General features: G+C 38.0%; 2 protein-coding genes across 7 annotated transcripts in view; both read left to right on the forward strand.

The window, feature by feature from the left end:
* LOC127984475 (SUN domain-containing ossification factor-like) overlaps window positions 1–15,078 on the forward strand; it is a 46,902-nt gene extending 31,824 nt beyond the window's left edge. For 2 of the 5 annotated variants that reach the window (XM_052587126.1, XM_052587129.1), the window contains 13 exons: window positions 187–207; window positions 472–527; window positions 2,549–2,640; window positions 2,796–2,861; window positions 3,602–3,685; window positions 4,927–5,011; window positions 6,535–7,767; window positions 7,848–7,935; window positions 8,949–9,053; window positions 9,140–9,288; window positions 9,700–9,791; window positions 11,121–11,176; window positions 12,634–15,078. In XM_052587126.1, the coding sequence (XP_052443086.1) occupies window positions 187–207; window positions 472–527; window positions 2,549–2,640; window positions 2,796–2,861; window positions 3,602–3,685; window positions 4,927–5,011; window positions 6,535–7,767; window positions 7,848–7,935; window positions 8,949–9,053; window positions 9,140–9,288; window positions 9,700–9,791; window positions 11,121–11,176; window positions 12,634–13,131 (2,625 nt within the window). In that variant the 3' untranslated portion in view covers window positions 13,132–15,078. The remainder of the gene's footprint in view (window positions 1–186; window positions 208–471; window positions 528–2,548; window positions 2,641–2,795; window positions 2,862–3,601; window positions 3,686–4,926; window positions 5,012–6,534; window positions 7,768–7,847; window positions 7,936–8,948; window positions 9,054–9,139; window positions 9,289–9,699; window positions 9,792–11,120; window positions 11,177–12,633) is intronic. The other 3 variants (XM_052587128.1, XM_052587130.1, XM_052587127.1) reach the window with 2 other exon arrangements.
* Window positions 15,079–17,567: 2,489 nt separating this feature from the next.
* On the forward strand, window positions 17,568–25,980 carry LOC127984478 (secernin-2). Of its 2 annotated transcripts, none has more exons than XM_052587133.1 (9): window positions 17,568–17,676; window positions 18,995–19,157; window positions 19,311–19,492; window positions 19,577–19,776; window positions 21,982–22,197; window positions 24,556–24,721; window positions 24,794–24,962; window positions 25,329–25,491; window positions 25,581–25,980. In XM_052587133.1, exons 2-8 carry the CDS (start codon window positions 18,996–18,998, stop codon window positions 25,479–25,481), a joined length of 1,248 nt encoding a protein of 415 aa, XP_052443093.1. In that variant the 5' UTR covers window positions 17,568–17,676; window position 18,995; the 3' UTR covers window positions 25,482–25,491; window positions 25,581–25,980. The 2 variants fall into 2 exon arrangements, with proteins under 2 accessions (XP_052443093.1, XP_052443094.1); XM_052587134.1 differs by having other exon boundaries at window positions 25,329–25,487.
* Window positions 25,981–27,675: the final 1,695 nt, after the last annotated feature.

Consider the following 27,675-nt stretch of genomic DNA (forward strand, 5'->3'; position numbering starts at 1 on the left):
TTGTGCTCCTGCTCACAGCCTTTGCCTCAGCTGGCTTCCTCCTGCATTTATACTTCTGCTCAAATCATGAAAGCAGAGCAGACAAGAACCGTTCGAAATGCTCGACTTGCTACAGCAGTAATCAAGTCTTTTATACTGACCTTCCTCTCTGTTTTTCTTTGTTTCTGCTTTCTCCTCCTGCATCAGATGTTCATCAAATACATAAAGGTTAGCGCTCTTCTCTCTTAGATCTTGTCAGTGCTGCTTTGTTTTAAAGTATGTGAGCCTGCAACCCAGTGACATACATGTTTTCTCACACTCACACTGGAAACATCACGCTTTACAAATACATCAGCACTTCATTCTTGTTAAGTTTTGTTTGACATTATTGGGACAATGTTTAAGCGGACATTATTATATTTTGTAAGAAGGTAAAATAAGCATTGGTTTTGTTGTAAGACCATGTTTGAGTGTGACTTTTTTTTTTTTTAGGTTGAGCTGCTCTCCCACTTTGGCTCTGAACACTTCTGTCCACTCAGCCTGATCAGGTGTGTTTGATTAATGTTACTGGAATAGAATTGGGACAATTCCAATACTGTGTGTAACATGACTGAAACCTATGTGAACTCCCAGATGCACATAAGCTTGATGTTTTTTCATTCAAAGTGCGGTGAAGGTATGTGTTGCATACTCCGTATGACCACAAAGAGCTCTGTAATGTGTATTAGAACAAAAGTGTCGTCTTCTGTTGTAAATATTTATATTGCTCACTAGCTGAAGAACACTTGGTGTGTCTGTGTAATAGCACAGATATTTAAATTATATGTTAATACTCAGTTGAGTTTTTACAGTATGTACAAGTACACTACAGTTCCAAAAGTGAGAAGACAATACATTTATTTTGAGTTTTTGAATGATTTTGAAGTCACTGTTAGCTTTTATACTCTTTGCATTGATTTGATCAAAAATACAGTAATATGGTGAAATATGTTTTGGAATTTTAAATTCCTATTTAAATATATTATTGATAAGGTAAAGCTGGTCTTTATCAACAGTCATTACTCCAGTCTTCAGTGTCACATGATCCTTCAGAAATCATTCTAATCTGCAGATTTGCTGCTTAAGAAACATTGATAATGGTTTGCTGCTTAATAGTTCTGTGTAAACCATGATACATTTATATTTTTTGATGCATTTAAAGTTTAAAGAACCGTATTTATTTTTACAGTTGAAATTTGTTACATTTTTACTAACAGTTTTCATCATTGTGCCTTTGCTAAATAAAAGTATTTTCTCTCTTTCAACAAAAAGTTGGAATGACCCCAAACATTTGAATGGTAGTATGTTATGTACAATAGGTGTTTGCATACTTGCATGAAGTATGTTTCTGGTCTAATGCATGCCATGAAAGTAATGTTTTTGGTATGCATCATGAAATTAAGTATTTTTTCCTTCATAAAAAAAAAATAAAAAATATATATATATATATATATATATATATATATATATATATATATATATATATATATATATATATATATATATATATATACATACACAAAAAATGGTTATACAGAAAGATGCAAAAAAATAATGTCATGAGCTTTCAGAAACCAATGCATACTGCACAGCAGCATAATGCAGTAATGATAAAAACAGGTCACTTCTGATTTAACAATTGTGTACTTGCATTGCCCTTTTCACTGACTGTGAGAAAGGACACATGATTTTATAAAAGTTTCAAAAGGCAAGTTCTTGAATTGAGTTGATCTCTATCCTGCCTCAGGCTCATCTCAGGTCCGTTTGCATTGGCAGGAGATTTAATCTTGGTTGGAGGCCCATAAAGAGGCTGTTCTGGCTACACTCTATGAGAGACATATTGTCCCACTGTAAGGAAATTACTGTACTGTACTATACTGTGAGAGGCAAGCAAAACACTACAGCCAGATACAGGGATGAAAAATAAAAATAAAAGTCCTTTCCACACTTGTTCTAAACATTTTGTTAGCTTTTTAGTTCTGATCTTAACAGATCCAAATTGAGAACCACAAGTAGTTACTTTCTGGTCATTGTGCAATTTTACAAGCCACATGAAACAAATTGTATTATAAGGCATCATGTGGCAACCCTTGTGAATGTGTACTAATCTGCCGAGTGACATTTATTCCGAAATCCTACTTCCCTCTGATCTCTAAAACTGCTCATTTTACTGGATGTCTGTTTTCTCCTCTGTACGTGGCCCCTTGAGGATTGAACAGGGGCTATAAAACATGTTTTTAAAGACCCCCACTAACCTGGGCAAAGGGCAGTGATTATATTTGTTTTGTAGAAGTCCGAGATAAGTTATGCTGTTGATCAAAGTGGCTTTTGTTAATATTTCTTATTCTGAAGCCTTACAGTCTCTTATCATTCCAAGGGCTGTTTGTTCTTCACGTTAATACAGGAACATGGTGTCATTTTTAGCAACCGGCTCTCCCATGCTGTTTTTAATCCTTATCCTCTTTCTAACTCTTTTACTTGCAAGTATCTAATGTTTTGTGTTGCTCATGTGTATCTTTGTGTATACCAGGGTGTTTGGCACCAGTATGGTGGAGGAGTATGATGAGATCGCTGACTCTCAGTACACATCAGAGAGAGCCGAGTACCTGGATGAAGACTATGGTGAGATCATCTCTCTAAATGATTGCTCACAGAGAGCTTAAATAGTACAGTATTAATAGATAGATATACTGTATGGCAGAATTTAATCATTTAATTTAGACACAAGCCTGTATTTGTTGTGTATGTCCATTTGGCTAATGCTGTCTTTTTAACAGATTACCCACCCGGCTACCTGCCATCAGAGGACAAGACGTCGAAGAATCTGCTGGGCTCTGCTACAAGTATGTGCTGTTCCTCCATATTCTGCTTTTGCTTTTGATTTCATGCATATATATATATATATATATATATATATATATATAAGTTTTATTTTATTTAAAATTACAAAAACTAAAATAAAATGTAGCTAAATAGAAATACTAAAAGCTAATAAAAATGACTAAAGCACATAACAAAATCCTAAAAAAAAAAAAAAAAACTAAGTATAAAGTAAAAGCTATTCAAAATACTTTATTTATATAATTAACCTTAAAATAATATTGTTATGCATAAAGGTAATTGTTTAATGCAGTTAAACATCACCAAAGCTCAATAAGTGGAATATAATACTTTTTTTTTTAATGCAGATTTGCAACACATTAACTATGGAGAATTTATGCGGTTAATAATAAACAGTCCTTGAACAAATGCACTTCTGTTGGCAGTAATGCCAATTAATGTCAGAAAACATACAGAATTTAATGATGATCAGACGAAATTGGTAGAACGAACCAAATTACATTTTCCAAAGATTAAAGTGTTCTACTAGTTTTACCTCGCAACATGTATATAGACAGATTGGCTTTAATAATTCAAATGTTCATCATTTTTGGCCAATGATCATTATATTTTAAGAGCATTGTGTTTGGCTTGGTGAATTGTAGAAAACAAATCAGCCTGTGTGTTGGCACTGTGTGACATTTACCCCTGTTCCATGCATATAAATGTTACATTTTTAGTGTTTTCCTCTGGATTCTTTTAGACGCCATCCTGAACATGGTAAACAACATCGCAGCAAATGTGCTAGGAGGGAAGCCAGAACTAGAGGACGGAGCTGAAATGGAAGGTACGGACCTGATCTCTGCCTCGAGCTTGGATATTAAAACCACCCAGTCCTGAGTCTGTACTCTGAGTCTCTGCTTGGCAGCTGTTTGTGACTAGTGAGGGCTTTCACCATGCCAACAGTGCTGGAACTGTGAGGCCTGGCAGTGAAAGCACTTCTTTGATGGGTTCTGTAGCTGCGCTTGCCAGCATCGAACTCTCCCAGGGTGTGTGTGTGTGTGTGTCTCCCAGAAAGGGCTGCTACAAAATGCTGTTCAAACAGGCATTTGGCTTTCCTAAAAGCAGCAGTGAATTTTAAAAACACCCTGCTTCTCTGTATCATGACCATAGACAGTATAAACTAGGAGGCTAAAAGAAAGAAGTTTAACAAGATATTTTTGCTGTGGCCCTTGAGAGATTGCTTTCGAGTGGATGGCTGAAAGTTTAAATTAAGTTTGGAAAAGGAAAGCACGCTATGGGCCATTTTGTTTCTTGATAAAAATGGTGATTGATCGCTAATATATTACCAAAATACATAGTACAGTTTATTGATATAAAATAACACAAAATTGAATCACCTGATCAAATTTTTACCAACAAAAATGAATGAACGATTCCCACTGAGTGAACATACTGGCAGTGTTAGTATTTTCAGACTAACATCCTCCTGTACATTTTGACAATTTAGAAGTCATTTTTTTTAGCCAGTGAAAATGATATTTTAATAGCTTTTAGAAGGTTGTTCAATTGAAAAATGCACAGTTGGTCTTTATAATATGACACCTGCCTTTTAGAAAACTAGATGAGTGACAATGAAGTCCCATATTTAACATTCTTGAAAAGTGTCCTCCTAATCTTTTGGATGTTTTCTACTGCACTCATGGCTTATAGTTTTACAAACTCACATAATAGAGAGTAACTCTAGATAATGTAATCTTCACTGTCACAGAGACTGACTCAGTATGTGACAAGAATTCAGAAAATGCCATTGTGGCACAATGACTGACATTCCAAAGCTTTTTTTATGTCCTTGTTGTTCTGGATAAATTGAAACCATTTCTAGCATTATATAATTAAGGCTCTCGAGATCATCACCTGTTGCTACTTAAGGGCACTTTTGTGTTTTTTGTGTTTAATCTTGGATGCTTTTCTCTGAACAATAGCCCTCTTTGTGTTGTGGAAGGGCAGTATGGAAACCAATGTTCATTCATATTCTCTTTTTCCTTTTCTCACTGTCAAATTTGCTCTTTCTCTCATCTTACTCAGGAAATGTTTCCTCTGGGACAGAAAACGTCACCCAGGCATTAGCAGAAACCACACTCACTCCAGAACCTACTGAACAGCCCTCTACGTGAGTCTCATTCGTACACACACACACACACACCCTACTCATCCAGCATATTAAAACCCCAAATGCCTTCTCAATACTGATCCCCAAGCTAGTAAGCGTATTCCAGCACAGACTGGTTTGAACTGTTTGCTCACATACCAAATCAACCACCGAATCCTTTCTCTAATACAGTAGGAGCTTCTAAAACTTTAATTAACTTTAATTAACTCTGAGCAAAACCAGGCTCAGAGTCAGACTCAGTCTGCTGAATTATGCAGTGTGCATTTAAACATGCTAAGAATAATCCTGTTGGTAGCTAAAATCTTGTTCAAATTAGCCAAAAATATTTAGTTCAGTGAGTAGTATTTAGTTCTCTCATTTAATGAACCTCACACCCTTTCAGCAAATTCACCTTTTTTTTTTTATTTTTTACAAACACATTCTTGATTGAACTTTTTTTTATTAATATTAATTGCAAAATCTTGCCCTACTTGGCATTAAGAGAGAAATAGCTTTGATTTGTGAACAGATGGTTCTTTTCACTAAAATCAGTTGGTCTGCTTTATAAAATTACTTTTAACAATTCAGTATTTTATTATTATTCTGTTATCACTGAATGTTTTCATGCATATATTCTTCTAAAAGATTTATTATCATTTTTTTTAGGTTTATTTAGGTTTATTTTTAGTTATGTTTCAGTAATTTTATTTGGTTTATCACTGTCATTCATTTTTAATGTCTTTTGAAATATTTCTGTATAGCTGTAATTTATTTTACGTTAGTTTTAGTTTTTGCAATTTTAGTGCCCCAAATTGAATTTTTAGTTGTCAAGCCAGCATTTGTAATACAGTGATGGCCAAAATTATCAGAAGACTAGTATTTTCACCAGCTGGAAAATGGTTTTAAGTCAGTTATTTCTAATGTTTACTGTAGTGTGTCAGTAGGAAATATCAGTTCACATTCCCAAACATTAATTTTGCCATTAATTGTAATAATCCGGTGAGATTTTTGTTTGCACAAGGAGTCTGACAACAGCCAGTGCTTTACACAGAGATCTGATCTTACCATTATCCAGTCTGTCTGGATTAACATGAAGAAACAGAACAAAACGGAGACTAAATCCAGAAGAACTGTGACAACGTCTCCAAGACACTTCAAGAAACCTACCTGCAAAGCTACCTGAAAAACAAATGCACAAGTGCACCTAGGACAAAAGCTGCTTTAAATGCAAAGGATGGTCACACCAAATATTGATTTTATTTAGTTAACTGATATAAACAATCTTTTATCAAAACTCTCTTGAAGCTTCTTGGAGACGTTTCCACAGTTCATAAAATTACAGAATTTTTCATCTTTGGATGAAATGTATCTTTAAAAAATTAACATACAAGGAATTGAGCTGTGACTGGCATTTCAGTTCTGCAGTAACCTGAGGAGCTCACATTCTGAGTGGTCCTGCTCATAACTAACAAACGTTGTGCAACCTTGGTTTAAAATGAAATGAGAGATTTGAGTACTAACGTTCTTGGTCTTCATATCTCCAGGCTGGATGTCCTTGAGCTGGATCCCACTCTAGTGAAGGAGGACTTAGATGTTCCTGTTCCTGAGGCTCCTTCAGAACCTCCACCTGAGGAGAGCCGTATCGTCATCCTCATCGAGGAGGAAGAAGAGGCCACCCAGCCAACGGTGACCCTGCTGGAGGAGGAGCAAGAGGAGGAGAAAAGTACCGAGTTGTTGTGGGAGCAGGAGAGCGCCACATACTGCGGCCACCTCTCCACTTTGTCCTGTTTGGGCTCTTTGCACGAACACTTCTACTGCTACTGTTCAGCAGCATTAGCACTAGAGCGCCAGCGTAGAGACCGGCGCCACATAGCACAGCACACACACACCGACACAGACACTCAAACCACCCCTCAGCAGTCCCTCCCTGACACCACCCCAACCCAAGAGCCCCCTGTTCCCTCTGAGAAACTTCCAGAAACAGAGCAACCCTCTCAGGCACAGGCCGAGAGGATTTCCCCTACTGAAACGGTGGCTTCTCTCCCTCGGTCCTCCAGTGAGGAATCTGCAGTCCCAGAGCAGGAACCCCCACCTGAGACAATTCTTTTAGAGCCCAGTCGTACCTCCACCCTTCCCCCACACAGCTTCTCCCACACCCCCACCCAAAACATCCCAGAGTCCCTGCCCACGGGAGAGCCAGTGGACCAGCATCCGCAGTACCTGGTGGACATCCCAGAAACCCTTACTCCGGTCAGCAGCACCAACAGCCTCCTCTCTCCCAGTGCTGCCTCCTCTCCGCTCTCCTCCACCACCACCACTGAACCCCACAGCCCAGAGACAGACCCTCCCAAATTGGAGCTCCCCATCGCCACCAAAGAGCAGACGGTTCAGCCGTTGCCCACCCACACTCGCCCCGCTGATATCCCACCTCCTACTGAACTTCCCGTTCCACTTCCAGAGGCCTCAGATATCGGCAGGACTGCAGGGGTTGAAGATCCTCACCACAGTGCTGTGGCCACCCAACCAGAGCTTTCTGAAGCCCCTCTGTCTCAACAAGAGGAGACTGTTGACGACATTCTGCTCCCACACCGCACCGCCGGAGAATTTTACGCAGAGCAGCAACATTCAGCAGAAATGGGCCAAGGGAATGGAAACGGGAATCAGGTGCACGGATCCAACCAGAAGGAATCAGTGTTCATGAGATTGAATAACAGGATTAAAGCGCTAGAAATGAACATGTCCCTCAGCAGCAGATACCTGGAGGAGCTCAGCCAGAGGTAAAAACACACAGATACACAAACCGAAAATGATCATAGTGGGGCACGTTGTTTGACTGACCCCTTCTGCTGTCTCTCAGGTATCGTAAACAGATGGAGGAGATGCAGCGGGCTTTCAACAAGACCATCATCAAACTGCAGAACACCTCCAGAATCGCAGAAGAGCAGGTCATTATCAGTCACACAGAACATTAGGAATTTGAGCTGGGCTTTTTTAATAAACTTTGATACTGCAACATGCTTGGACCCCAAAATGTGTTTGGACACGACATTTGAGAAAGTGTGACTACAGTGGTACTTTATTAAATAAATGATCATATTTCAATAGGAAAATACACTACCATTCAATATGTTGGGGTCAGTTAGGGTTATCTTATATCTTATGCTCACCAAGGCTCAAAAATACAGTCACACACACACACACATATACTTTCTTCTGTATTTAACTGCGTTTTTGACTAAACTGTATTCCTGTAATATTAAAGCTGATTTTTCAGCATTCATTGTGCCTGTCTTCACTGTCACATGATCTTTGAGAAATCATTCTAATTAAGCTAATTTGCTAAAGGAACATTTATTATTACAATTATTAGTGGTATAATTTACACATCCCAAATCATACACATCCCAAACATTTGAACAGCAGTGTCAACACTGAAGTGAAAACAAGTCACACTTTTTTTAATAGTTTGGCTGGTCCTGCGACTTATAGTCAGGTGCAACTTATTTATCAAAGTTAATTTGACATGAACCAAGAGAAATGAGCTAAGACAAATGAACCAAGAGACAACATTACCGTCTCCAGCCGCGAGGGGGCGCTCTAATGCTGCTGAGTTCTCCTGTAGTCTACACTGAAGACATAGAGCGCCCTCTCGTGGATGTAGATGGTAATGTTTTCTCTTGGTTCTAAATAAATGTGACTTATAGTCCAGTGCGACTTATGTTTTTTTCCTCATCATGAAGTATTTTTGGACTGATGCGACTTATACTCGGGTGCGACTTATAGTCCGAAAAATACGGTACTTGTTTTTTTTCTTCTCATTTTCTGTTCTTTTCCTATTCTTTTAACTTCAAAATAAAATGTTCTTGGACAAATGTGCAAGTTCTGGCCAAGAAAACAGACAACTTTGGGTGCAACTGTAGCATGTATGATAACGGTTTCCAACTGTGTGTGTATTTAGGACCAGAAACAGACCGAGTCTATACAGATGTTACAGAGCCAGCTGGAGAATGCCACCAGGATCCTGCTGAACCTGTCTGACACTGTTGCTCAGCTACAGCGAGAGGTTGGCATTTCTCTCCTCATTCCTAACCCATCTAATGTTTGGCCCACCCAATAATCTATATTCATAAGGTTCACTGTGTGTTGTAGGTGTCTGACAGTCAGAGTTACCTGGTGCTGTCTCTGATCCTGTGTCTGATGCTGGGTCTGCTGCTCTGTATGCAATGCTGCAGGAGCTTGCCCAGTCACAACACCAGCTCAAGCATTCCCATGAGCAACCACTACCCCAGCCCTAAGAGGTATAACACAGACACCAAGTGTGCAGAATTCATAACGCAATACATGAACACAGTGGCTTCTCAGGATTGCAGCAAGGAGTTCTCTAGAGGCCCTGCAGTCAGTCAGTCAGTCAAACAGCTTGAAAGAGTTGACTCAAACTGAAAACGCATGGGCTTAAGACTGATTGATGAGTCTTTTGATGAGCGGAGCTATCTTGCTGAGCAAGCACAGGAGTTGGAAGTTAACCTTTTGTGACAATAATGTAACTGCATACAGTACCATTTAAAAATTGTTCATGTTACACAAGATTTTTATTTCACAGAATTTGGTATTTTGAGCTTTTTCATCAATCAGGCATCAGGACGTTCACATCTTTATTTGGACACTTGAGTAGAATATATTTAGTATTAATATCTCTCTCTCATTCTCAGGTGTTTTTCCTCATATGATGATATGAGTCTGAAACGGAGAGTTTCTTGTCCTCTCGTTCGTTCAAAGTCATTTCAACTGCCCACGTCAGAGGGTAAGAGTGACCTTTGACACCGAAGAGAGTTATGATGCCAGAGCGCGCTCTCTCTCTCTCTCTCTCTCTCTCTCTCTCTTTCTCTCGCACTCTCTTTCTCTCTCTCTTTTTCTCTAACTCCTCCCCTTCTCTGATGTAATTCACATTGTTTTACTCTGCTCTGGTTCTTCACATCCTGTGTCTTTTTTCAGCCAGACTCAAATCCACCATATTCCTTTCTCACAGCATGAAAACCCAAGATACTGCCCACTAACGTCACACCTTCTTACGTTGTGTGCTTTCATTTTGGCTGCTGCTCTCAGAAGAATTAGTCATTTAGTGTTAAATAGCACACGAATCACATTACAGCTTGATCTAGTTTTGGGTCCAGCTGTCACTAGTTCCTAAGTGTCTGGCGATAATTCAATATCAGCGTGACCTTTACTGGCGCACAGTGTGATTTTGTAATTGAATGTCAACAGTGTCTTAAATGATCAGATATGGGATGTATTAAGCAAAAAACGATTTCTTTTACAAGCCAAAAACTAAATTAAAACTCGTTAATTGAGTGTAATTTTCTTTTCTTTTTTAAATCAGTGTATTGATTCTCAAAGTAAAGGAATGACTTGTTATATTGACAATCATATTTAGATATATTTAAAAGTATAATAAAATTGATATGTAATACAGTAAGTACTATAATATTTATAATATTTTCAGTCATTTTATTTGTAAGTGATGTGTGCAGTAATTAGATGAAAATCTGAAATCAAATGACAACTCTAATATGTAAGAACAATTCAGAAAAACGAATATGAAAAACTGAACTGTCTTCACTACTTTAAATGCCATATCCTCCCTGTGCTTGTTCCATTTTTTCCAATCACATTTTGCTGCAGCATTGTGTGTGTGTGTGTGTGTGGAGTGTGTTCATAAGGCATAAGGTTGGATATTTTTAGCACATGATGCTTTTGGCTGGCACATGTTGGACATTTGCAAGTAGTAGCAGTGGAAAAAGTGGTACATTTAATGAATTACTAAGTATTGCATATACAGATATGCAAAACAAACTTGACTTTCAAATGCATGCAAATGACAGCATTATGCTAACAACTGATGCTGCAGCCATGGTTACCACATGCAGACTTTGTTGACAATGAAACGAGTGTGAAATAGGACTCCACAAGGCAGATTACAATTGAATAAGTTGCATCCATGAAGAACAGCAGAAAACCTTTATTTTAACGTGTGTGTGTGTGTAACCTGTGCTACTACTTGCAAGTGCTTTCATGCTTGTGTTATCGTTTGCCATACCATTCCGTTAACCTGCCCCCTCTCTCCCCTCTTTAGTAGGTCCTGATGACTTGTACATTGTAGAACCTCTAAGGTTTTCTCCAGAGAAAAAGGTATGGAGTTTGTTTGGGCCGCTGTGTGTTCATGACAGTAGTGGGACTGAGGCGGGCTTTCAAAACCACTCACTGCTGGTTTAGCAGCTCTTAGTTTTTTCCAGTTTTCAGTTAGATTATCAATCTGCAAGAACTGTATTAATTAAATAAAACTTAAACAGAAATGCTTCAGTAAATGTGAAGAGCAGTGAGTGTTTTGGAACGCAGCTCTTTCCAGTTAGTCTGTCTGACCGGACGTGAAGTTAACCGTTTCTCTGCTGACTGAGGATTCAGATTCCATTGAACATAACTCTATACACAACAAATGTCCCAAACATTTTTAATATCACATTGATATTATGTTATCATAATTTATCCTACAATTTTAGCTCTATTTTTTCATCCAGTCACTAATTGCATTGATTCAATTTCCATCTACCTTAAATACAAAACAGTCACTGTTCGTTTCTACTTTAATCTGTTAATAATGAAAAGGTAGTCAGTCTGTAACAGTCACATTTAATAAGTCATTTAATTCATTCAAAGCCACACATGACACTGATTTGGGTCATTTTGACCAGTTTATTTGGAAGAATCACTTCATAAGATTCTTTCAAGGTTTAGCTTGTTTCCCAAAGAATAACTTTTTCAAAACTTTATGCTGGAATCTAATAGTAAAGGCCTGTTCAGACCAATACTGATAAATTTGGTATGATTTTTACATGCAGTTTGTCTGTTCATACCAATGCAAAAAAAAAAGCGGAAGACTGCTGAATAAAAATGCTTATTCACGCTCTGTCATTAACTGATGCTCATAAAAAAGCAGAAATACCCCGGTACACAACTTTGCTACAGTCAAACAGTATTTACATGTTTTTAAACAGCCATTCAGATTCTCTTCAGTGTTAATCCAGCAACACCAAATACGAGAGGACAGAGACAGAAGCTGGTTTGAGATTCTTCCTCTGCCATTCAACTGTCAGTGTTATTTTAATATCGTCTCTATATTATTTTAGTTTTTGAGTTTTATATTTTTCTATTTTCACCTTAATTTTTAATTTAAAAAGTAATTATTGTTTTTTTTTTAAGTTAACAATGTCCTGTGATGGAGGATTGATTAGAACACATTGTAACTGAACAGATGCATTACCAGATGCTCATTCAAATGCTCCAAACATTTATGTTGGTGTGAACAGGCCTCAACTTTCTCTGCTCTCACGTGGATCTTCACATGATCATAGTGATTGTATTGTTGTGCCGTCACTTGATTTCTGTTTCTCTATTCTTAGTGTCTGATTAAGTGTTTGCCGCTATATATATATATATATATATATATATATATATATATATATATATATATATATATATATTTGTTTATACTCACTCAGCACAAAGACGGTTACTGTGGCTTTAGGTGTTTAAATAACTCTCTGAATGCATAATTTAGACATGAAGTCATTCCTCCCTGTGTCTTTCAGAAGAAACGCTGCAAGACAAAAGGAGTGGAGACGCTCCAGGCCTCTATCCCCTCAGTGACGGGTGTTAATGGTGAGCTCAGATGCAACGGTGAAACATCATCATCTTCTCTTCTATTCCTGCCGTCAACGTGCAACGGCTACGCATCCACCTGCTCATCCAGGGACTGTGTGTCAGAGGGCAGCTCCGAGAGCTCTGCTTCAACACTGTCTGAGGAGTCCTTCAGCAGCGCCCCCTCCATGAACGGACACGACCCCACCCTGTGCAACAGCGAGCCACCGCCGCCGCCGCCGACCCTCTCTCCGGCCAAGAGCAAGATAGAGAAGAGGTCTCTGAAACGCCGCAAGTCCAAGAACGCTGAGCAGCAGGAGGCCCGGCGCGTGGGGGAGATCCTGTCACTTCCTGTGACCGTCATGCCCACGCTGGAGGAGCTCATGAAGGGAAAGGCGGAGCTGGGCGTGGCCACATTCGGAAGGACAGCTGTAACGGGACGAGTTTGAGTTTTCACGCCACCTTTTTTTCTTTTTCTCATTCCAACATTGCGAAGTTTCATTGTGAGCGCTGATCCTGACGCCGTCTTCACTACATCCTGGTTCTCTGAACTTTGGTTATGTGCCTTTTTTTTTTTTTCATTCAGGATCATTTTCATTATTCCCTTTAATTTTTTTTATACTTCTGGGCAAGTTCTAACTGACAAACATGAACAAGTATTGACTTGGTTTGATGTTGCAGAGGTGACCAGGAGTTTAGGCTGATTTACAGGTGGCAGACTTACAACATTCAGCGTGTTTCTTTACACTAACATGACCCTCAGGTCTCCAGTTGCTCTTTCACAGTCTCTTTAAGGCTAACTCACTCTTTTTTTCCTTCCTGGTTGGATATGGTATTCTTGTACATGTGAGTGTTTGTGTGACATCATGCCAGTCGTTGTCTGTGGTTGGTTTGTGGGACCAGTGATGTCACACAGCACAGGGCTTCAATCCAGTGAACAGAGCGGAATGAAAAACAGATCCAGTCCATGTTAATTCTGTCATTTTGTCTTTTAGAGCCAAATTAAGGTGTGTTTTTTTTTTTTTTTTTTCTCTACCATTCGAATCACAATCTAATTTGACCAATGAGTCCAGGCTGGGCCTGAACATTCTCTCTCACACACACACACACCCACACACACTCATATATCAACATGTTCATATTGTGCATCTCAAGCATGTTTACAGCTCATTTTCTTCATTCTTCAGTGGATCCTTGATAAAAAAATAAAAAATAAAAGACATTTTTACATGCTTTATATATAAACACACGGGGAGTTTGTAGGGGACATTCTGTTATTTTAGTGGTAATTATTTATGTATTTATTTATTTAAATGTGATCCGGGCTCTATGAGATCAAGGTCATGTGATATATGAGATACAGTGACCCCCCCCCCCCCCCCCCCCCCATATAAGAGATTTAATACAGATACACACAAATGGTACGGAACACAACTTCCTGTTCTCTAAAGTTGAATTCAAGAAAGCTGGATTCTGCTTTTGACTTGTTAAACTTTATTTTGCATTCATATCAATTGTTATTGCTCATAACGTGATCATAGAGATGTTGTACATCTGATTGGCTCAGCTTCTGGCTGGGATTTACTCTGGATCTGTTCGGACTAACTTTGGGTAACTGGATTCGATGTAAATCATGAAAACGTCTGGTCTGTCCTGTCCGTCACGTTCATGTGAAGTTTGTGTGTGTGTGTGTGTATCCCGCATCTTCTCTTCACACACTTCATGTCCATCTTAACACACTTTCTGTGTGTGTGTTCGCTTCTTTCTTAGTTGTTTTTAATGCATCCAAGAGACCATTTGACATCCCAGTGGAGTTTCTCTGTGTCAGATCTGTGTGTTGTGTAAGACTGTAAGTGTTTTCTTTCACGCAGATGATCCCGTCATTAACCTTTAATCAGACTCTGGGGTTTAGAGAATGTGAATTCACATCACGATTTCAATAAAAGGGAAAGATTGGGATTGGCGTGCGATGGACCATCTCTGTGATTTCCATGCTACATGTTTCACTTTAAAATGTTTCACTACCTTTCTCCTTTTTGAATGGGAACTGATATATGCTTGTGGAGTTTGTCGATGTATGTTGATGATTCTTTCCAGTACACCAGTGAGTAGAGACCGCTGAGTGTGTGTCTCCTGTGCACTTTGGAGAGCTCCACATGCCTTTGTTTTCTACACCACACCTTGTACAAGTGCTTTTTGGCCCCAGGCGTTCCCCGGTACAGCGCCCTCTCGGGACGGATGCCTGATTTATTTAAACGTCCGCTACGTGAAATCTCATCATCTGTGAGGACGAACTGCACAGTATTTGATTATATTTTGTTTTTCCAATTGTAACTACAGCAGTGTAGTGCCATTAGAAACTGTGAATTTATAAATAAAACACTTTGTTGTCTTTATTCAGTGTTTTATTACTTTCACACTATAATACAAGCATTACAGCCCATGAAAGCAGCTGAAAGCATGCATTAAGAGCTGGGGATGAAAACTCTTTGAATTTGAAAATCGGGGTCAATTTTACTTATTTTGTCTTCTGGGAAACGTAACTATTTTCTGTAGCTTCTGAAAGGCAGTAATAAATGTGACACTGGAGCACAAAACCAGTTTTATGTCACTGGGGGTATATTTGTAGCAATAGCCACAAAAAAAAAAAACATTGTATGGGTCAAAATTATTGATTTTTCTTTTATGCCCAAAATACTTAGGATATTACGTAAAGATCATGTTCTATGAAGATATTTTGTAAATTTCCTACTGTAAATATATTAAAACTTTTTTATTAGTAATATGCATTGCTAAGAACTCCATTTGGATACCTTTAAAGGTGATTTTCTCAATATTTAGATTTTTTGCACCCTCAGATTCAATCATTGTCCGATCCTAACAAACCATATATCTTTCAGATAATCTATAAACCTCAATTTCGAAAAATCGACCCCAATGACTGGTTTTGTGGTCCAGGGTCACAAATGGAAATTTATGATATTTAAGCAAAACAAGAAAAAAAAAGTATTCTGTTCAAAAGTTTTACATTAATGGGTTACATGTATTAAAACCAAGTATAAATCTAACCAGTTTAATGTTTTTAAGCATTTTACATTTATTCCAAAATAATAACAAAAACATATAAAAACATGTATTCATAGTTTTGTGGATTACTACAGGTGATGGTCATATATTTGAATATCATTAAAAAGTTGATTTATTTAAATAATTCAAAAACCAACCACAGACAATGACTGGCAAAAGTGAAAAGTGAATATTATATTCATTCATTACACACAGACTGATTTATTTCAAATCTTTATTTATTTTAATTTTGATGATTATAACTGACAACTAAGGAAAATCCCCAATTCAATATCTCAGAAAATTTGAATATTGTGAAAAGGTTCAGTATTGAAGACACTTGGTGTCACACTCTGATCAGCTAATTAACTCAAAACACCTGAAAAGGCCTTTAAATGGTCTCTCAGTTTAGTTCTGTAGGCTACACAATCATGGGGAAGACTACTGACTTGAGAGTTGTCCAAAAGACGACCATTGACACCTTGCACAAGGAGGGCAAGGCACAAAATGTCATTGCAAAAGAGGCTGGCTGTTCTCAGAGCTCTGTGTCCAAGCACATTGATAGAGAGGCGAAGGGAAAAGGAAAAGATGTAGTAGAAAAAAGTGTACAAGCAATAGGGATAACCGCACCCTGGAGAGGATTGTGAAACAAAACCAATTCAAAAATGTGGGGGAGATTCACAAAGAGTGGACTGCAACTGGAGTCAGTTCTTCAAGAACCACTACACACAGACGTATGCAAGACATGGGTTTCAGCTGTTGCATTCCTTTTGTCAAGCCACTCTTGAACAACAGACAGCATCAGAAGCATCTCACTTCAAAAAGGAATGGACTGCTGCTGAGTTGTCCAAAGTTATGTTCTCTGATGTAAGTAAATCTTGCATTTCCTTTGGAAATCAGGGTCCCAGAGTCTGGAGGAAGAGAGGAGAGGTCAGGTGTAAAGTTTCCACAGTGATGGTTTGGGATGCCATGTCATCTGCTGGTGTTGGTCCACTTTGTTTTCTGAGGTCTGCAGTATACCAGGAAGTTTTAGAGCACTTCATGCTTCCTGCTGCTGACCAACTTTATGGAGATGCAGATTTCATTTTCCAACAGGACTTGGCACCTGCACACCATGCCAAAGCTACCAGTACCTGGTTTAAGGACCACGGTAACTGGCCAGCAAAATCGCCTGACCTTAACCCTATGGGTTATTGTGAAGAGTAAGATGCGATATGCAGAAGAGCTGAAGGCCACTATCAGAGCAACCTGGGCTCTCATAACACCTGAGCAGTGCCACAGACTGATCGACTCCATGAGTCCATGCCACGCCGCACTGCTGCAGTAATTCAGACAAAAGGAGCCCAAACTAAGTATTGAGTGCTGTACATGCTCATACTTTTCATTTTCATACTTTTCAGTTGGGCAAGATATCTAAAAATCCTTTTGTATTGGCCTTAAGTTATATTCAAATATTCTGAGTTACTGAATTTGGGGTTTCCTTAGCTGTCAGTTATAATCATCAAAATTAAAAGAAATAAACATTTGAAATATATCAGTCTGTGTGTAATTAATTTATATAAGTTTAACTTTTTGAATGGAATTCGTGAAATAAACCTTTCGATGATATTCTAATTATATGACCAGCACCTTATGTCCTTATAGAGTCCTCTTCAAAATACTGTCAAAACACTTTGCTGTAGTAATATTTCTGGTTAATGTGTAAACAATATCAGTTCAGTGGAGTCTAGCAATTTTATTTTGAAGTTTGTCCAGTAGCAGGTTGATCATTCGCATCCTTGTTCTCTTCCCTGCCTCACACAGCAAGTTTACAAAGACAGGAGTCGCTGTGTTCAGAGGACTTTTATTTTGAAGTGTGTGCCGCAGCAGGTTCATCAGTCTCAGCTCTGCCTCTCTCATGCTCACTGACCGATCTGGAGCTTATTAAGGTAACAATAACTTCATCAAATACACTCGAACATGCGCTAGAAGGTTAGAGTACCACCATTTAAAGCCAAATTAAGCATGCACGTGGATGTCACGCGTTAATTTTGATGCATGAGTTTTATTGGATGTCTAATCTATATTGATGATCCGTTATCAGACACACAGGCCATCAATAGACCATCAGATCTTAAAATCATCTGTTCTAAAACACTGCATTCAGATCTTAAAAGCAGCTTTTGGTTGGGTTGCGCATCTGAAGATCGGTGAAATGGAGGTCAGGCGATAAGAGACTTAACACTACAGTAACGTTAATCCCGGACACTCCTGTCACAAACCTGCACGAGACGCTTACGGGGCTATAGTTCTAGTAATATTTGCTTTTATGTGTTGCATTTAAATAAACGCGTATTACCATTATATCTGTTGTTATTGTAATGAAGCAGTTTGACGCCAGAAACGAACAAAATGTTTCAAAGTTTTTTTTATTTATTATTATTTTTTTAATACGCAGTCATCATTATTGGAGAAACCACTGAAGATGACCCTTGACCACAAGTCTGCAGACTCAACCAATCAATCAATCAATCAATCAATTCCTTTCATTCTAAATAAAATGCACATTTTTAAGTAAATTCTGTTAGTGCTCCTGCAACATTTTCTTATGTATTATTCTTGAATATTTAAATGATATGGTTTAATTATTTGAAATATTCATATTTAGAATTTGGACTTTTGGCGGTGTTTAAATTCCAAAATTAAAATGAATCGAGGCTTTGAATTAAACAACATTTGTGACCCTGGACCGCAAAAAAAAAAAAGAGATGTATACATCACCTGAAAGCTGAATAAATAAGCTTTCCGTTGATGGAATAATATGACAACATTTGGCCGAGATACAATTATTTGAAAATCTATAATCTGAGAGAGCAAAAACAATCAAATTACGGAGAAAATTGTGTTTAAAGATGTCCAAATTAAGTCCCTAGCAATGCATATAACTAATCAAAAAATTAAGTTTTGATAGGTTCACATTAGGAAATCTACAAAATATCTTAATGAAACTTGATCTAATGTTCCATTGATCCTAATGATTTTTGTCATAAAAGAAAAATAAATCAATAAGTTTGACCCATATTGTAGTCTATTGCCACAAATATACTGCATCTACTTAAGACTGTTTTTTTTGGTCCAAGATCACAAGCCAACACATGTCATATTTTCAGTCCTTTTTCAATGCTATTCCTTCCATTGCGCATAGGTATGTTATTGTCATTTGAATATGATCCACCGCATTGATCCTTATGCATTGATTTGATATAGGATGGCTGAACCGCCTCTGTCATGTGACTGTTTTGTATCTCTGCCTCCGGGTTCAAAAGAGGATTATGTGATATTTGGTAAGAACTCTGACCGGCCGAGAGATGAGGTGCAGGAGGTGGTGTTTTACCCTGCATCCTCACACGCTCCCGGATCTACGGTGGAGGTGAACTGACCTTTTCATTATGTTTCATCAAATGCATAATATTATATACTTTCTATTAAAAAATACGAATTTTTAAATAGAAAGTATATAATCAAAATCTGCCGTTGTGGCCAAACCATAGATGATTTACCGGTGATTCTCTTTTCCATGTAGTGCACATATATTTCCATTCCTCAAGCGGAGCACACTCATGCGGTGGTGCTGAGCAGACCCGCTTGGCTCTGGGGGGCTGAGATGGGGGCTAATGAACATGGGGTGTGTATTGGGAATGAGGCCGTCTGGACCAAGGAGCCTGTGGATCCAGAAGAAGCACTGCTGGGAATGGACCTGGTTCGGTGAGCTTGAAACAAGCAAACCTCTTAATCTTCCTGCTTTCTACAATTGAAATTGATCAGCTGATGTGTGTTGTGTGTGTTGAGGCTGGGTCTGGAGCGCGGGGACAGCGCACGGGCCGCTCTGAATGTGATCACAGGTCTGCTAGAGCAGCACGGTCAGGGTGGAGCCTGCAGGGAGACCCCCGAACCCTTCAGCTACCATAATACCTTCTTACTCGTGGACCGACAGGAAGCCTGGGTCCTAGAGACTGCTGGGAAACTCTGGGCTGCACAGAAAGTCACAGGTGAGGAAAGATGATTCATGGGCAGTGGTGAATGCGTTTTTTTTGTGTGTGTTTCTCTCAGGATCTGTCTGAAAAGATCCAAAACGAAGGACATTTATGTTTTATCCTGGTAAACACTTAAAAGTTAATATTACAACAAAAGTTAATAAGTGAATATGGTAAATGATAAATTTGGACTCTTAAAGAAGACACCTGAAAGATTATTGCTCAAGTGGAGGAACAAAAAAGGAAAAATAAAAAATAATAGAAGTTTAAGTTTATTATTGTGGAAAATACACACACACAAAAAAGTTTTTTAAAATGTTATATAAAATATATTTTACAAAACTTGTTTTTTGTTCACAAAGCAAGTGCCGAAACCTTTTCCAAGTTTCTAAGTCTTGTACTTTGTTTGATAAAGTACATTTAACTTAAAAATTATCATATATATAATATATAATATATATATATATATATATATATATATATATATATATATATAAGATAATTTGAGAAACATCTTATTCTTTTTTTTCATACAATGGAAGTCATTGTTAACCAAAAGAGCTTTGTTACCATCCAATCTTCTAAATGAATCATTGGTTCTAGGGCTGGGACAAACGATTATTTTTTAAACGATTATTCTAGCGATTATTTTTCCGATGCATCGATTAATCTAACGATTAAATTTTTCCAGACCGATTCGATTACAATTAACTCCCCATTAATTAACTACTAATAATTTATGCATGTTGATTTACATATCTGAATGAAAAAAAAACACAAATTCCTTAACATTGCAATATATGTTTATTGCTCTTAAAATTACAAAATAAAAGACTGACTAAGAATGCATTAGTTTGCACTTGTATAGAGATAGCATTCAATAAAACTTTGAAGCCTTGAAAACACATAGCTTACTGAAACAAGCTTACTGAACACATAGGGCATAGTTTACTGAAAAAAGTTCTTCTTTAAGATGAAAATAACAACAACTTGATGTGTAGCATTCAATAAAAAAGGTCACCCAAAATACTTGTTTGGAGCAATTGAATTGAAAAAAAAAAAAAAAAAAAAAATTAACAGTGGGAGCCAGCAGCCTGTCATGGAGAAAAAAAATAAAAAATCTCCGAATGCTCCACGTGAAACTTTGGTGTTTTGCCCTTTTTCTATCGTGTTTAATGATTTTGATTAATATGCACAAGGGAGAGAGAGAGCAAGAAGTGCTCATGTTGTTTGAAGACTGTGAGTGCGCGCGCAGCCGGGGCTCTCTCTCGTACGCGCCCTGATCACTCACCGATCAAGTAAGGCTTTGACAGCCGCCAAAAAAAAATATCAATGCAGAAAAACCCCTGGATTGGTTATATAATGTTGGACAGAATGTTGATACGGCCATCGCGTATATTCAGCACACATAAGGTAAACGTTTTGCAAACGTTTTTTAGAGAAATAAAAATAGGTCGACGAATCGATGCGCATATTTTGCGTCTACGTATTTTTTGCGTCAACGTCATCGATGACCTCGACGCGTTGTCCCAGCCCTAATTGGTTCACAAGATGTTCAAAACGCGGTTTCATTCAGAATCTAAACAACAATGGGTTGCTCTGAGATGCACAACAGTTCTGCTGTAGCTTTGAAGGTCATATGTTCTATGCATAATTGTGCAATACATAATATTGTGTTTCGAATATAACACAATATCAACTTCTTATTTTCTAAACTGCTGTATAAAATCACATTGAAACTTGTGATATTCGGGACAAAATCAGCACTTGTGTAATACTCCTCTCCCAGTTCGTGAGCTTATCGTATTATCATATTTGTCAACAATCAACTATATGAAGTATAAGATGATGTATGGGGGCGGGGCCAGTGCGTTAAAATATTTTAATCACGATAGTTTTTTTTAATAACTAATCAATTAACAGTTAATTAGTAAACTGACAGCCCAAATAGATGTAATACAATTTTTAAAACAAAGTGAAGTTAAAACAAAATGTGTAATATTAGAATCTAAATGCATAATTATTTATATGAATGTACTAATATATTTGCTTAGTAATGTTACTTTGTTTTAACATTTTCAAAATCAGAAATATTTGTAATTATATATCTACGAACAATAGCTATATCAGGGTAACACATCTAATGTATTGATATAAGAGTCTTGTATCTAAAAAAAAATCCATCTTTAAAAATAAAGCGTAGGTTATTTCTCTATTCAGAGGGAGTCAAGAACATCTCTAACCAGCTGACGATAGGCACAGAGATCTGTGTGGAGCACGCGGAGCTGCGCGCTGTGGCTCAGGCTCAGGGCTGGTGGAGCGGAGAGGGGGACTTCAGCTTCTCTGCTGTCTTCAGCCCGGACGACCCCCCCGCCAGGATGGAGATGGCCAAGAAGCGCTACATGGGCGGCACAGCCCTGCTCCAGCAGCACAACGGTACGTTTGCTTTTAGTCTCAGCCTCAGACGTCTCGCCTGTGGACCGTTGGTTGAACATCTGATGCATATGCCAATAGCCAATAGCATATTGTTAAATTGGGTCAGGGTATAACTGGCAAACTGGGACAGCCATTCAAGTCATTCTAATGGAGGAATAGAGTTACCTTTTTATATGTCCCTCATACATTTAGTTAGTTAGCTAGATATTTCAACAAAGACTGACTTAAACTATGCCAGCTCTCACGCATTCACCGTGAGACACAGGCACGCTCTCATGCCACGCATCCATTTTCTCACGCACAGAAAAATCGCGAAGCAAAGAGGACACGGAGACCGACAGACTAGACAGAGCGGGTTACTTAAGATATAAAAAAAATCTCAGCTCTCTCTGTTAATGAAGGTTATTATTATTTTTTTTTAAATTTGTATGAAATAAATTTAACCCAATATAAAATTTTATGGGTTGGCGAGGGAGGGGGTGGGTTGAATTTGCTGTACCTGCACCCCTTCTTAAAAAAAGTGATGTTTATATTATTGTTGTTGTTGTTTATATTGTTGTTTATATTGTTATTGTGCATTTAATTTATAAGGCCTACACTTGAATAACAACTGAATGTGTTTTAAGTGTCCCAGTTTTCCAGTAAAGGTGTCCCAGTTTGACAGTAGCGCCTTGAAAAATGTGGTTTGGGGTCATTGTGTGTTTGTGGAAGAGTCATCCATCCTGTGTTTAATGTTTCTTTCTTTTTTATTGTCTATAGTATAGCAGACTTCCTACGCTATTTAGAATAGTATCATATGAGCGGCTAAGACATTTGGATCATAATAAAAAAGTATGCAGAATATAAATTATCAGAAAGTGTCCCACTTTACCAGTATTCACCCTGTGTGAAATATTTAAGGTTCGCGGCATAAAATCTCTAAAATGCATCCGAGAGTTTTACACTGTTAGTCTGTTATTGGGGCGACATTTCCACATCCCGAAACATGACGATGAACGAAACAAACTGTGATTGTTTGTTTTACGTGTTGCTCAAATGGGCTCATGGGCGGGCCTTCCAGTCCTTCAGTCGTCAGTCTGGAGGTCTGGCTACGCAAGACTAGTTTGCTTTACTCTGCCATCATGACTGAGGAGTAGGGTTGTGTTTACAACAGGGAACTTCATGGTATTTTCAGGTTTCTGAAATGTGTTTTTCAAGAATTCTGGTTGCAGTAAGATGCAGAGTTATATTCTTACTCTTGCTATCCAGAGTGTTGTTATTTTGAAGAGTGGATTTATTCAAATATGTTGAATACTGCCATCTGCTGTTTAGACACTACATTTAGATTTATTGCTTTTTTTTTATTATTAGTAAAAGTAGGTCAACTAAAACGTTTTTATCATGACTTTTTTTTTATTATGACATTATGATTTAACGGTACTTAAAATATTTAGTAATTTTAAATTTCTAATAATTTACTGTAATAATACTACTACTAATAATAATACTACTGTGTATTGAATGTGTATGTAGTGCTTGTATCGAATCATGTAATTATTTGAGATAACGACTTTGTTTTTACTGTAGCCCAAAATATTACTACTTATTAAAATCTTGTGTTATAGATTTTTTTTTGGGGGGGGGGGTTATAATATATTTCTATTATAATATTGTAATGCATTATAATTATTACAGTATGTTACTTTATACCTTATATATTATTGTAGAATACAATTATTATAATTTATTTTTGTTTTATTATTAAAATTAATATAGGGTTGTTTTTCTTTTGGGGTATGCAATGCATGACTTTTTTGCCATTATTTTTTTATTAAATCCATAATTGCACAATTACAGATGTTACTCTGACTTGCCAGTTTTAGTTTTCAAAATTTCTAAATCTTTCTGAATATTGGTGAATCGTGAAAGAAAACGTGTCATGATTTCCACAGAGATATTAAGCAGCACAACGTCTGTTTTCAGCATTTATAATACTTATAAATGTTTCTTGAGCAGCAGATCAGCATATCATAATGATTAGAAAGATCATGTGACACTGAAGACTGGATGAATGGTGCTGAAAAGTCAGCTTTGTCATCAAAAGAATAAAATAAATTGTAATATATTACTGTGATCAAATAAATGCAGCCTTGATAAGCACAAGGGACGTGTGTCAAAAACATAATCTTCCTGACTCCAAACTTTTCAAATGGTTATCTAAGCTATTTGCAATATAGCAGACCTTATATGCCAGTTTATACCTGAAATTATGACATTTGATCATATGTTGTAATGTCTGAAGAAAGTAGTCTATGTAAAATTAACTGTGTCATATGTACCTTCCAACACTTTTTTTTTTTTTTTTTTTCCTCTCCACAGGCTCGGTGACGGCTGAGGTGATGATGAGCATCCTGAGGGACAAGGCCAGCGGTATCTGTATGGATTCGGAGGGCTTCTGTACTACAGGCAGCATGGTGTCCATCCTCCCGCGCAACCCAGACATGCCCTGCGTTCACTTCTTCACTGCCACACCTGACCCCTCCAGGTGCGACCCTGAAAGATCAGCTCAGACCTACATTGCCAGAGCACTCGTCACACTTTGATCCTTCTCTTGCAGGTCTGTATTCAAGCCTTTTATCTTCTCGGAGAGCGTGAGGTCCGTCAGCATGGTGATGTCCCCTCAGTACGGCCCAGACGATCCTGTTAGGACACAGCCTCGATTCCAGCACCAGGTGGACCGGAAACACGAGCTGTACAAAGCCCACGAGACGGCACTGACCAGTCCTGTGAGTCTGAGAAAACGGAGAACAAAGGCTTTTTATTGATAAAATGCTTTTTGGTTTGTTTACATATGTTTTGAACATTAATTATGAAGCCTATTGTATCACACTGGATACACAAATTTCTAAAGCCTCTAAATGATTACATTTTATTTGTACATCATGGGCGTAGGTTTGGTCTTAGCTTTGGTGGGGACATGGGGACACCTTTGGCTATATTGCCTTGCTGTAAGCCATATTTTTGCTAAAAAGGGCGAACAAGTGGACATTCTTTTGTAATTATCAAATATTATGCCACTGCAGCCCTCACTGAGATTGACTGACACTAAATCTGCAATATTCCCTGTGTGTGTGTGTGTGTGTGTGTGTCAGGATGCTGGAGTCTCTCTACAGGAGACCATGAGATACCTGGAGTCTCAGTGTCTTGAGGAGATCGAGGCCATGCTGAGGGGGGAGATACAGGGCCAGGAACTCGGGGATCTGTTCTTCGACTGCGTGGATGCCGAGATCAAATTCTACCAGTGAAACAGAGCAGGTAAAACAGAGAAATGTCAGCGTATCTCACACATCTGGCCTGTGACTTCCACTGTCTGACATTTCCTGTAACTTGTGGCTGTTTTGCAGTTGTGGTTGTGAATGTCACTAGTGCTTGCTGATCTGCCTGGAGAGAGAGAGAGAGTCCAGAGCGCACAGGTTCCTGTCTGCTCAAATCCTGCTCTCCTAGTCCCCCTGATGCCATGCCAAACTAATTGTGATGTCCATGCCACACTAACTGTAAAAAAAAAAACACACTAGATGTTCATGTGAGTAGATCACCATAATCATGTGTAATTGTCGCACAGGGCGGTCATAAACGCATCACATTTACCATATTGCTATAGTTTACTAAGGTGTGTATGTACTGTGGGTAGATGTGTGAGAGAAGAGATGTTAGGGAAAAACACTTCTCATTCCTGTAAGAGAGGGGCTCAGCTACCAGCCTGACCCTCTGAGGAGAAACATAATAAAATATCAGTGATTAAAATGTCTGGCATCTTTTATTGAAAAATGGCAAGTTCATGCCTCCTCTTGGATGTTTGAAATGGAAGTGGAGGAAAGCACAGAAGACGTCCCAACTGCTGTAACCAGGTTTATGCGTGAAAATAAAATATGTAAGTTGTCCATTTGGTGTTCATTTGCAGTTTAGCTTTGTATTGTTATGCTAGTTCTATTCAAGCTACCTTATACATACTAAAATTCATTAAATGACCTGTGGTATTCCATGTGGTAAACATTAAAAATAACACACAAATCTAGTGTGGTTAATGATGTGGTATTGTGTTGTTGTTTTGGGATGTTTTACCACAGCAGTTTTTTTGTACTGTATGTAATATACTGTATCTGTGATATTCTTGTGGTTTTACTGTCATTATCTCTGCAGTAATCATGTAATAATCCTCTGGTCCTTTTGTTATATTTTTATGGTGCTCCTGTTATAATTTTGCAGGTTTTTTATGGTAACACTTAATATGCTATGATGTTCTTGCAAGAAAACCATAGTTTGACTGTCATAAACCTGTGGTTTTACTAGTATACTTGTCATAATTTTAAAAATGTTACACATGCAAAAATGACACACCATAAACATCTGCCATATTCAATTTCAACATTTATTCACCGTGTAACAACATAATCTATGTACCCTACAAACTAGGGTATATGACACAATAAAACAGAGCATGTAATGTAAATTCATAATATTTAAATATTTTAATTTACATATTTAAAGCTGCAGTACGTAACTTTTATCTTGTGTCCACATTAGGAAAAGCACATCTCACTTTTTCTGCAAAATAAAAAAAAGGAACGTGGATAATATACGTGAATAAATAAATGACACGTATGAAACAACATCTCTTAACAGGTATTTAACATTTCAAATCCTATTTAATTTCAGATAAACCATTCATGTATTAATGAGAAATATAAATAGTATTATAAATATTCAATATACATTATGATGTATGTGTATATATGAAATATTATATAAAAAATTCCATATAAACAGTCAAATACAAGTCAGGGAATGATCACCCCCTGGTGGCCGGACTAAAACTAGCTCCAGCAGTAAACTACATATTCACAAATGGTCTCCCACCAGTGTACTGACCAGGCTCTGGCTTGCTTAGCTTTAGTGAGGAACCAGACTCTGCTTACTGTAACAAGTAACACTTGTACTTACTGTACTGTAACAGCACCCTTTTGAATGCTAAAGTGATAAATGGGACACCCTACGGTCTCGTGGACTTAACGGACACGTGCATGTGGTGGCCATTGCAAGTCTGTAAGACCGCAAGTGCACATGAAGTGTTCCATTTGGGACAGGGTCTAAGACTTTTGCACCCATTTAAGTCAGGGATTGATCACCCCCTGCTGGCTGGACTTAAACTAACTATAACAGCAAACAATGAGGTCAAATTCATGATACAGGTGGGGAATTAATGACAACAGAATGCCAGTTTAATGCCTCATCTGAACAACGCTCCTTTTTACAGGTGCCAGCCTGACGCTTTATCAGAAGGTTCATTTTTTTACATTCTGAAATTCAATTTGTTATATTAAGACTTTTTCACCCATACAAGTAGGAGATGGCTGGAGAGTCAGAGGTGAGTATAGAAGATTACTGGGGAATCAGAGGTGAGTATAGGACATCGCTGGAGATTCAGAGGTGAGTATAAGT

Source organism: Carassius gibelio, chromosome B20 (assembly GCF_023724105.1).
Source record: "Carassius gibelio isolate Cgi1373 ecotype wild population from Czech Republic chromosome B20, carGib1.2-hapl.c, whole genome shotgun sequence".
NCBI lineage: Eukaryota > Metazoa > Chordata > Actinopteri > Cypriniformes > Cyprinidae > Carassius > Carassius gibelio.

What these genes read in the sequence shown, in the direction of transcription:
- LOC127984478 (XM_052587133.1), top strand. Translation starts at nt 18,996, where the DNA reads ATGGCTGAACCGCCTCTGTCATGTGACTGTTTTGTATCTCTGCCTCCG. An exon ending in CTGGGAATGGACCTGGTTCG is followed by an intron (nt 19,493 to 19,576) that starts GTGAGCTTGAAA and finishes GTGTGTGTTGAG; the next exon opens with GCTGGGTCTGGAGCGCGGGG. An exon ending in AGACGGCACTGACCAGTCCT is followed by an intron (nt 24,963 to 25,328) that starts GTGAGTCTGAGA and finishes TGTGTGTGTCAG; the next exon opens with GATGCTGGAGTCTCTCTACA.